Genomic DNA, 12,385 nt, shown 5'->3' with positions numbered 1-12,385 from the left:
ATGTACACATCAAATGTTTGATCGTTTGCACCTTTTCGCGTCCCCTCGTGATTGGCAGCTGTTTGAATGCTTTCATCTATTGTTCTGTGGACGCTTTGAACACAACATCGAAGCAGTTTTGGCATCAAAAATCAACTTAAAATGGAAAAAATGAGCGAATTTCACCAATAAGGTGATGCAACAAGTATTCACAAAACGTAATATGTTGGAACAGTGCTTTAATTTACACCATGGTTGTTGAAAGCTCCAGATTTTCGGGAGCATTCGTTGACGCTGTTACCGTACGCCACTCATATTGGATTATGAATGCCCAGGGAGATAGGGGGTATTTATAGGCTCCCCCTGCCTTTAACGTTTTATCAACATGCTGTATCTATTATCTGATGAGTTTGAGTGCCTAATTGGCCAAAGTAAGCAAGGGTAAATTACTAAGCTGTGGACGCTGTCACCAGATTATCACCGGATTAAATTGACAAAGTCAACAACGAACGCGCCAGTTACTACTGGCGCGTTCGTTGTTGACTTTGTCAAATTTAATCCGGTGATAATCTGGTGACAGCGTCCACAGCTTAGTAATTTACCCTTGCTTACTTTGGCAATTAGGCACTCAAACTCACCAGATAATAGATACAGCATGTTGATAAAACGTTAACGCAAGATTGTCAAGGGCAGTGCTAAGTTTAAGACCAAAACACCAAAGGTTGGTAGAATATATCTTTATTAGCAATACAACGAAACACCTACCCACCCCTGGGGACGGACATTTAGACAACACCCTGTGGTCACACGTATAATGGGCCATTGTTTAGTACGGAGCACCGAACCTGGACCAGCCCTCTGACACCGAATTAATTTAGTTCTTTGTTAGTTCGGTGTTGTCTGTTTACACGTCAAATTGACACAGGTTTAAATTTATTCCGGTGTCAACTCCGGACTTAACTCACACGTGTAAACCCCCTAATAGTCTCTAACAAAGAGGTCTATGGTTATACTTTGCTGGTGCGTTCCTTGTTGACTTGCTTGCTTTGGCGCATTAGGTAATCAAACGCGTCAGGTAATAGACGCAACACACACAAAACTTCGCGTAAAGTTGTCAAAGGACATATAAGTGACACAGAGAAGGAACAAACTAAATCTTTGCAAAACCAATGCAAACATAAGACCACGACACCAAAGGTTTGCAGTATAACTCTTCATTGGCAATGCATATCATATAGTCAAATGTATTAAAATAAAATCAACCATAGCATGTATCAACCAGTGTACTGAGACCAAGATCACCTACCCCGGACGACGGACATTTCTGCAACTTCCTATTTTCCTCCTTGGTTTTGTTCTTTGTGTCACAGTGTTTCCCAGTTTCAGGCAATGTTAAAGATGTCAAACTTAAAATTACTATTAATGTTTGCGCTAGAACAGAAGGGATTAAGGACAGGCTTTGCCTTAACGCAACGAATCTTTTTATTGACAGAAAATGGCGCGATGTTGAGGAAGAACAACCTTTAGTAGCTGGCTACTTGAAATTAAGGCTAAAACCGGATCAATGTTCGTAGGGACGATCAAACTGTACCGTTACGTTCTTCATCGTCGACTTAGAAAACCAATTTAGCAAGTTAAATACCATAGATTGATTTCATACTTTGTATGTCGTCTGTCTGTAATTTCAGTGCGCATGATCATGAATCGTACGTATTTATCGAAATGACTTAATGTGTCTCCCGACAAAACGCAGCGTCTTGTTGATCAGAAGGAAATATCTAGCATTTTTGGATAAACATAAATTTGAGACTTGACTACCAAGAAAAAGACCAATGTTTTGATTTTTCATGTCTGTGTAACGGTTCGGAGTGGAGACATACAAAATAGCCTATACCACTGGACAAAAGATACCTTGCTATGTCAAGGCTCCTGGTGAGCGATATATTTTAGACAAGGGCCACACTCCGATAAACGGCGGTATGCCACCCTATTAGTGTGCGCGGCGGTTACCACTGAAGTGACAATGCCATACTTCTGGCTGACATATGTGTAAATAGTTTCAACCGATCTCTGACCTCCATGTAAGTCGACAATATATTTTGCTGACGGCTCAAAAACAGTCCGGATAGATATTGAGCCACAGAAACCAAACCCCAAGTAGTCAATTTATTTGTCTGCTTGATTGAGTAGATGTGTACCAAAGCTGTTTACAGTAGTCAGACAAAATTTTCCTTATTATTGTAATACAGATGTAATTGGTTGGCAAATAGTATAACGTAATATGATAGCACTTACGTTCTTACTTCTTTGTCCCACAAGGAATCATCTACGGAGCGGTACCACCTGTTGATTGTGAATAATATTTCAGTCGCTTCTGAGCAAAACAAAATTAACAGTTGAAGAACTTTTCTTCTAGACTATTAAAAATTATGATTCGTCACCAAGTTCTGCGCATAGTCAGCACTTCGAGGTGAATGATATTTGTCCCAAAGTTAAAGGCGCTTAGTGGATAATTTCAGCGCCGTATATATCATGCCTCCTCAAGGAGTGCCAAGCTTGTGTTAAACCGCCTTTGAGAAAACTGTCAAAATCTTTGTTTAGCTGTAAGACAAATGAGGTCAGCTGGCCGTCACCATATATGATAACCCCACTCACTCGCATAATAATGTTCGCACCTCATTTGCGCATGACAGAGATTGAAACGACGTGGTTTATATGTAGAAGTAGAACGCCCCTGATGGATTTTATATGCACAAAAAAAACACAATTTAGCAGGGCTCGGAGTTGGCATGCTAAGTCAAAGAGAAAACAAACCAGGACAAGTAGACGGGGTTTGATGATTTGAAGGTGTTGGATGACATCACAATATGGCGGTCCATCTGTTCCTTGACAACAAAAACGAGGTCCGCACAACCTGACAACAATAAAATCAAACGGACGTCCAAAGTAGAGCATCTCTGTCGAAACCGAGACGACGATATAAAAGCTTCAGACTTTCTGGATCGAGAATATTTCAAGATTAAATTTTACAGTGATAGAAGAACCAAATCTTCTAGGAAAGGGGAGAAACGGTAACTGCGCTTCATTGCTCTGACCCTCTAAGAAAAACATAAGTACAAACAAGCCTTCACAGTATACTTACGTCACAGAGACATTATGAGGAGGGGTGGTTGACGGGAAGGGAGCCACGAACACCAGTTCCCATTCAGTGCAACGAACGCTGAGTCTTTCATTTACATTGGCTTGACATTGTCAAACACTGTGTAAGCGTTTTCACTATGTGAATTAAGCATACAGGTACTAAGCCTAGACGGGTTACCTCTGAGTGATATGTCGAAAGTTCGTATCGACCTCAGGCTGGTTTGAACGCATGTCCTACTTTTAGGATCATATTTTAAGACGCCGTTGACACCATGTTCTCGCGGATTACGAATTTTAAATAATCAATGAATTTCCGGGGATTACGAATTTTAAATAATCAATGAATTTTAATACATATAATATATATATATATATATATATATATATATATATATATATATATATATAATATTCGTACATACATACATACATACATACATACATACATACATACATACATACATACATACATACATACATACATACATACATACATACATACATACATAATACATATATGAACCATCGTTTTGATAGATACGAATTAGAATGCATACAATGGTGTTTCAAATAGGAGAAAAGTCTACATTGCTTCTTGATTTTTGTTGCAAACTATACGCTCTCAGCGGCCCTCAACGGCCAAATTAAGATATACCTGTTTGACTGTACAGCCAGAGGGAAAAGGTTGGCCGTTGAGGGCGTACAAAAATCTACAACAATTAAAGGAAGGGCGCGTTGTCGGAACTCTGCTCAAGGGTTACCAGGGACCCCTACGACCGATGTGAACACTGTATCTAGCTAGGGTACGTTGGCGAATGATGAAAGATAAAACGGGTTTGTTAACATTGAATATCCTAAAAGATTATATGTTGCAACTATGTTGATGTGATTCATCTACATATCATGCATGAAATACATTGTTTGTAAATAAGAAAGTTGCACTTGCGCAGTTCCGACGATCCCCTCCTTTTAATTCAGGTCAAAAGTAGGTCAAAAGGACAATCAGCGCACAGCTTTACGCACCTGAGGGAGACAGCTAGCCTAAGGAATAAAGACACATGGAAACAGAAAAAATTCTTTATTCACAAAATAGATCAAGCTGAAAAGTAAAACGAAAAAGTAAAAGGAGATGAATAAAAAAAATTAAATAATAAAAATTGACCAATGCAGAGAAAACACTGCGTGTGCGTCCTTACCCCTTTATCCCGATAAAAAAAATCATTTGATGAGTGGTACAAAAAGTTGAATAAAAAAAAACTTTTCAGGCAATTCCGATCACTAATATAAAGGAAAAGTCGAAAAACTGTTCTTCCGATTCCTTTAAAACTTTCTTTACTTCATCCAGTTCAGCTCAAAGTCAGCAGTTTGATGTCAAGGATATTCGTCACAAAGTTCACGGCGCCTTGCCAATAAATTCAGAAATGTAAACATCGACCCTGTCTTCGGGGTGTACAGTATTAAATCGTTTGAGACGCAGCAGTCACTGTCTAAGCTTTGTTTAACTTTAGGGCAGATGAGGTCAGCTGACAGCGCTTAAAGGTATACAGTCACGTGTAATCTAAATATACCCATATATGGTCAAAGGGGCGTTCCTTGGTATTACAGATGTCCATGTGAGGGCGCTGCTTTTATAAAGCGGCCACCCGCTTAAAATCTGTGATTGGTTAGATTTTCTCTTTCCATGGTAACTGTGGCAAAATTGGAACGGGTGACAGTATACCTTTAATATGTCGATGTCGTAACACTGAATGAATGATGATCGTACCTCGTCTGCGCATGGCACATACGGAACCGGAGTGGCTTGTTCTAAAGTGTAGAACGCGCACCTCTCCAGGGATTCATATTTTCACGTAAAGCAACGCTTTTGTAGGTTCCAATGAGAAATCAAATAGTAGGAACAGGTTCTAGAACGATTCTCAAGTCGGCTTAATTCCCGTAGGACTGATCGCAATATGGCGGTTAGTTTATCCTCCGCAATAAACTTGGAGCAGCACAAAACGACTGCAAAAAAAGTTGGTGTCCCGGACAGAACACTTGAATGTGTTGCAACAACGGTGGTGACCCACAGACTCTGGACGATTTAGTTTATTTGTCAAGGCGGCAAATTTCACTGGCAAAAGGACAATATTTTATAACTAATAAAAAGGAGACTAGAAATGCATTCCTGAACTCGTCTAATCAACAAGATATTGTACGATAGGGTGGATGACCGGCGGGGACTACATCGGTCCCTATTTAATGCTAGGAATGCCTAAGTCTTTCATTTACACGGGCTCGGCATTGTCATACACTGTATACACTGTATAGCCTTTGTTTAGCATCGGTATGTGTATTGTGTACTGCTGTGAAGCTTGACAAGAGTGACTCTGCATTGTATGGCTGTCCTACTTTTAGGATCATTTCTTTCGGAGATATCAAGTAGTCAGGGAATGTTGAATTTTCAAAGGGAAATTATTCACACACGTAGTGTCACACACACAATCACACCCACACACCACAGCAACACACACACACACACACACACACACACACATATACGTACAATCTCGAAAGCTGTTATCCAATTGGTTGGCTGAATCTTACCGTTATCATTGTATTAACACAAAAGACTATTGATGTCGGAGAAGAAATGACACATCATTTGAACATTATTAATAGGACTAAGCAGAGCCTATGTGTTATCCGTCTACCAATCAGACTCTTTGGTAACTTTCATCCAATGACTGTGGACTATAATCTCCCGCCAAAAAAATGTTTATCCTTTGGTGTTCTATTACATTCGGTGCATGCGCTTTGGCGCCTTTATATGTAATTGCTACAGTTGTGTTCCGGTTGGCGCCTTTTTATCTCACGGCGTGTTCAGTAATAAAGCTTGTGTTCTCAGCATGAACTGGTGTCGTTCGCAGTTCTGTGTATAAGTCAGACAAGAACCTTGATCATAAAACCCCATCACGACATTTTTTGGTGCCGAGACCAGGATAAGGATGTCTGACGAGGAGCAGCAACCAACTCAAGCCGAGCAAATGGCAACGAAATTGGCCAAGTTGAAACTCAAGCGCAGGGGACAACGTGCCCAAATGACGAGGCTGTTCAACCGTGCAGAACAACTCACATCAACGTTCGCTGCAGCTGAGAACAAGACTGAAGCTCACAGGATACTCAGAGCATTGAACACTCAACTAACTCAGAAATACGAATCTTTAACCAAGATCGAAGAAGATATCTTAGATAATACGGATGAAGCAAGCTACGATGCTGCGAGCCAAGAATCCGGCGACTACATGTCCGAGATATTCGAGAGAAACGACAAGATCACTGATTTCATCAAAACAACAAACCGAACAATGCGACTGGCCCATCGGCGAACTCCGACACCGCTACTCAAGACACATCGAAGAAAACGGTCGCATTACCGAAACTACAGCTGAAAACTTTCTCAGGAAACGTACTCGAGTGGGTGAGTTTCTACGACACTTTCAAATCGTCCATCCATAATGATAAGAACCTCGAGAACATTCAAAAGTTCACATACTTACGCAGCGTTTTAACTGATGAAGCTGCCCTACGATTAGCGGTCTCGCCTTGACAAACTCCAACTACGACCATGCTTTAGAGCTACTCATCGAACGCTACGGACAGAATCATTTGATCATCGATGCGCACATGACTGCACTGTGGCAGATTCCTCAACCTACGAGTGACATTAACAGTCTGAGATTGTTTTATGACACATTAGAAAGTCATATTCGCGGTTTACAATCACTTGGCAAAGAAGAGAACGCTTATGGAGAACTTCTCATTCCCATGATTCGAGATAAACTACCTAACAATATTCGGAAACAGATTGCAAGAGATCACGGAAACAAGGCTTGGACTTTACCAGAGTTGCGCAAAGCCATCCTACGGGAAATCGACGCCATTCAAGCCGGAGTTCCACTCGATGAGTTATCGGTTGCGGACACAGCAACACAGCCTAATATGACCGCTTCATTTCATACTAAGGCCGCATCTACGCGCACAACAAAGCCTTTGAGAATCAAAACATGCGTGTTTTGTAAGGGAAATCACTACACAAGTGATTGCCAAGTTGTCACCGACCCGAAACGTCGCTTAGACATTGTCAAACGCGATCGTCTCTGTTACAATTGCCTTGGAAAGCATCGCGTGAGCGATTGCAAGTCTCGTTACACTTGCAAGATCTGCAAGCGTAAACATCACTCTACCCTTCATGACACCAAATCAGCTACAACGTCTGAGAAAAGGGAACTTCTGAAGTTCATGTGGCATTGGCGAAGACAGACGACACAAAGGGGAAATCTACACCCAACGGATCGGTTCTCCTCAAGACGGCAGTCATTCCTATGTCGGTCGGCGATAGGAAACCTATCAACGCTACCGTGCTGTTCGACGACGGGTCCAACAGAACTTTTATCACGCAGCGATTTGCTGACAAACTCAACTTGAAATCGGACACTCATGAGAACGTGAGCCTGTCAACATTCGGGACAATTCGAAACAAATTCATTCCATGAAAAGTGCAATGGTAACTTTGCACGAACAGAATGGGCATACCAGTACTGTCAACGCCCTGATAATTCCCGAGATTTCGTCCAACCTATTCACCACGTGTCAGCAGAAATACTCAACTCAGACCATCTACGGGGATTAAAGCTTGCCCACCCAGTTTCCAATGTTAAACTATGGAAATTGATGTACTCATCGGAGCTGATCAATATTGGAACTTTGTTGGAAACCATATCGTGCGCGGGGCAGGTCCAACTGCAATATCATCTAAGTTCGGCTACTTGTTGTCCGGTCCTACTGGAAAGCGTGGGAAATTGGACTCTGACATTAATATTCATCACGTGAACGTAGAAACACACACCGACGATGACATACGAAACTGGTGGAATTTAGAGCTCATCGGAGTGAAGGCAGACTCGCAAAATGATGAAAATACCGACTTCGAAACATATCGGGACACTCATCTACGTGTTGAAATGGTAATACATAGCCCGTTTACCATGGAAAACTGATCATCCGCCACTGCCTTCAAACTATGCGGCAACTGAAAATCGCACGCGCGCTATGGTTCGCCGTTTGACCCCTGACTTAACGAAGAGATATGACGACATCATCACCGATCAACTGCGCCGAGACTTCGTCGAGAAGATTCAAGATGACAACAAAACTGAAGGACATTATTTGCCGCTCGAGCTGTCAAGAAGGACTCAGTTACCACTCCAATACGTATTGTATACGACTGCAGTAGCAAACAAAATGCTGACTCGGCAAGTCTAAACGACTGTCTTCAAACTGGGCCGTCATTAATCAATGATTTACCTGCCATTTTGCTACGATTTCGCGCTAACCGAATCGCTTTCGTCAGTGACATTGAAAAGGCATTCTTAAACATACGTCTAGAGGAAGACGAGCGTCAATACACCAATTTCTTTGGTTATCGGACATTCGTGATCCCGAAAGTCCATTTGATGTTTATCAATTCAAGTCTGTTCTGTTGGGGCGGCTTGTTCCCCATTCATGCTCAACGCTGTAATCAAGACTCACTTGGAAAGTAATGCCTCCATACCGACTGCTGATGACCTCAAACATAATATTTATGTTGACAACGTGATAGACGGTGCAGAGTCTGATGAGAAGGCCGTGTCATATTACAACGACGCAAACCACCTCATGCAGTCGTGTGGGTTCAAGCTACGCTCATGGACGTCCAACAGTGAACGACTATGTGAACTCGCAAAACAGGATGATATCTACGAACCCTCCCCATGATGTACCAGTACTCGGCCTGCGTTGGGAACCAGATAGCGACAAGATGACCTACTCAGAAAATAATAGCGAGCCTATTCCAAATGAATTGATAACGAAACGAGATGTTCTCAGTTCCTCCGCTACACTGTACGACCCACTGGGCTTCGTAGCTCCAGTTCACATCAGAGCTAAACTCTTTGTACAGTCACTATGGAAACGCGGGCTCCCTTGGGACGAACCGCTCGACGCTGAATTGAACTCTCAATGGATACAGATCGCAGCGGACTTGAATGCTACACGCAAGACGACAATAAACCGCCAATACTTCTCAGGGAATCAAGATAACGACGACTGCGAAGTTCATGTTTTCGCTGACGCCAGCACTACCGCCTACGGAGCTGTAGTTTATCTCCGCAGTTCAAGTGAAACTTCTATCGTTATGGCCAAGGCACGCGTCGCTCCAACGTCCGATTTGTCACTGCCTCGGTTAGAACTGATGGCCGCCCTGATTGGCACTCGACTCAGCAAATTCGTAATAAATGCTCTCTCCGGCAAGATAAACATTACACAGCGGTATCTCTGGTCGGACAGTCAAATTGCGTTGTATTGGATCAACAGTGTCAAGAAGCTGCCGATCTTCGTAAGCATCGCGTCAGAGAGATCAATGGTTTTTCGTCACATCTACAAATATTGCCCCTCCGCTGACAACCCAGCTGATTTGTTAACTCGAGGCATTACTTCTGATCAACTAGCCAATTCTACTCTATGGTGGAACGGCCCTACTTGGTTGAAAGAAAATGGAGACTGGCCAATCTGTGAACTGTTTGATAGCGCAGTGCACCATATCGCTACAACGGACGACTTCATGATCGAGCCTCACACACAAATCGATGCTGAGGTTGCCGATAAAATGCAACACGTTGAGGATCTTTCTCGCCGATCCACTGAGAACATCGGCTCATCAAATACGGAAATCGACCCCGCAATTGACGTTGGCATACAATACGCGGTGGACATTACTCGTTTCAGCTCGTTAGACAAACTATTCCGCGTTACTTCGTATGTATTTCGTTTCAAATCTCGACTGCAGCGAAAGAGAGACACGCCGTCAGGAGCAGTCTCACCGGACGAGATACGACATGCTGAACAGATCTGGATTAAAGACGTACAATCTGAGATATATACAGACACTATTCATTCCATGAGGATGAATGTGAAGAGGTTCGGACCGTTGGTTCAACAACTTAACCTATTTCTCGATAACGAGGGCACACTTCGATGTGGCAGCCGTGTACACAATGCAGCATTGGACTATGTCACGAAATTTCCAGCGTTGCTGCCTTCCCACCATGAATTCACTAAACTGGTCGTTCTGAAAGCACACGAACGCGTATTCCACGGAGGAGTCCAGTCGACTGTAACACAAATTCGTCAACAGTACTGGATACCGAAAATACGACGTATCGTTAGCAAGATTCTTCACAACTGTGTTACCTGTCTTAAAGTTGAAGGAAAGCCGTACACTAACCCAGTCCAAGCTCCGCTGCCTGCATATCGCGTGAACATCACCCCTCCATTCAGTGTGACGGGGGTCGACTTCACGGGGGCTCTCCTCACCAAGGCTATTGATGGTAAACAAAACAAGGCATACGTGTGCCTGTTTACCTGTGCGGTTACACGGGCCATACACTTGGAATTGGTACCGGATTTGACGACTAAAACATTTCTACTTGCGTTCGCCGTTTTGCTGCAAGACGATCCCTGCCTAGCCGAATGTTATCCGACAACGCCTCGACGTACATCTCTGGAGCCGAGGAGATACGCTCCTTGCTCGACACGCCTGATGTTCGAGATTATCTCTCATCTCAGCGAGTGAAATGGACTTTCATACCCAAACGTGCGCCGTGGTTTGGCGGCTTTTGGGAGCGGCTCATAAGTCTCACGAAGAATGCGATTAAAAAGGTTCTCGGTCGATCATTCATCACGTATGATGAGCTTGCTACCGTCGTCACCGAAATTGAGACTGTATTAAATGATCGCCCACTCACCTTCGTTTCATCAAGTGCGAATGATGACGTTAGCCTGACCCCAAATCACCTGTTACATGGTAGAAGCTTGACCTCACTACCATACATCACAGTCTCCGATGAAGAAATCGAAGACCCGACTTTTGGAAACCACAATGATGTTAACAGACGTTACGCACATTTGTCAAATCTCCAACAACAGTTCTGGAAGCGTGGTCAACCGAGTATTTGACAGCTTTGAGAGAACGTCACTCCGGTTCCGGAAACAAGCACAATGTAATTAAAGTGGGAGATGTGGTACTGATCCATAGTGATATCGATCGTAGGATGAAATGGCAGCTCGGGACTGTGAAGAGACTTGTTTATGGACGTGACAAGTTGGTGCGATCAGCTGAAATCTCCACCGCCAGGGGACACACCAACCGCCCTATACACAAGTTATACCCCTTGAGGTAGCCTCTCAAGAATTATCATCATCTGAAGACAAAGATATGAACGAGCGGGAAGACATCCATCGGCAAGAAATTTCAGCTGAGAAAACCAATGACCCGCCGAGTCGGGGAGACCGTCCAGAGATGCGGCCATTGCAGCCAGGATGAGAATATCCGAACTTTCATAAATTGTTGTAACTGTTGAGTCAATTAACTCTTTGAAATTCTAAGTTTTTGTTCAAACGAATCATTTATTGATAATTCATATTGAAAGTGTTCAAGATTATCTTTCGTCGCCGGGAGAATGTCGGAGAACAAATGACACATCATTTGAACATTATTAATAGGACTAAGCAGAGCCTATGTGTTATCCTTCTACCAATCAGACTCTTTGGTAACTTTCATCCAATGACTGTGGACTATAATCTCCCGCCAAAAAAAATGTTTATCCTTTGGTGTTCTATTACATTCGGTGCATGCGCTTTGGCGCCTTTATATGTAATTGCTACAGTTGTGTTCCGGTTGGCGCCTTTTTTATCTCACGGCGTGTTCAGTAATAAAGCTTGTGTTCTCAGCATGAACTGGTGTCGTTCGCAGTTCTGTGTATAAGTCAGACAAGAACCTTGATCATAAAACCCCATCACGACAATTGATTGTGAATAGTGACAATCGACCAATCAGATATACCAGGTAAAATGTAACCTTCCGAGCCAGTTGCACATCAACAGCATACACACGTATATATATTAACATGCACAAGTATTGGTATGCATATGTATTGATACTATGATGAAATCAGTCACACATAATATACTTGCTAACAAACCACATGACACAACTTTTACTATGCAATGGCGCTTGCTGAACTTTATATTTCATATGTACAATTACATTTACACGTCATATAAAACTATAATATAAAGTGGACGGATGTCAATATTTCTTCTGAATATCCATTTGTACGGGACAGACAATTTTGTCGTTTGAGATGAAACACTGAGTATTTTTATATTCATTTTTGCAATATGAGGTACA

General features: G+C 42.6%; 1 protein-coding gene across 1 annotated transcript; it reads left to right on the top strand.

Moving 5' to 3' along the window:
• The first annotated feature begins 7,820 nt into the window (after positions 1 to 7,820).
• On the top strand, positions 7,821 to 10,768 carry LOC139148545 (uncharacterized). Its single transcript, XM_070720032.1, has 2 exons — positions 7,821 to 8,123; positions 8,759 to 10,768. Exons 1-2 carry the CDS (start codon positions 7,821 to 7,823, stop codon positions 10,766 to 10,768), a joined length of 2,313 nt encoding a protein of 770 aa, XP_070576133.1.
• The last annotated feature ends 1,617 nt before the right edge of the window (positions 10,769 to 12,385 follow it).

Source organism: Ptychodera flava, chromosome 13 (genome assembly GCF_041260155.1).
Source record: "Ptychodera flava strain L36383 chromosome 13, AS_Pfla_20210202, whole genome shotgun sequence".
In the NCBI taxonomy this organism is placed as follows: domain Eukaryota; kingdom Metazoa; phylum Hemichordata; class Enteropneusta; family Ptychoderidae; genus Ptychodera; species Ptychodera flava.
This window is presented reverse-complemented; position numbering and strand designations above follow the sequence as displayed.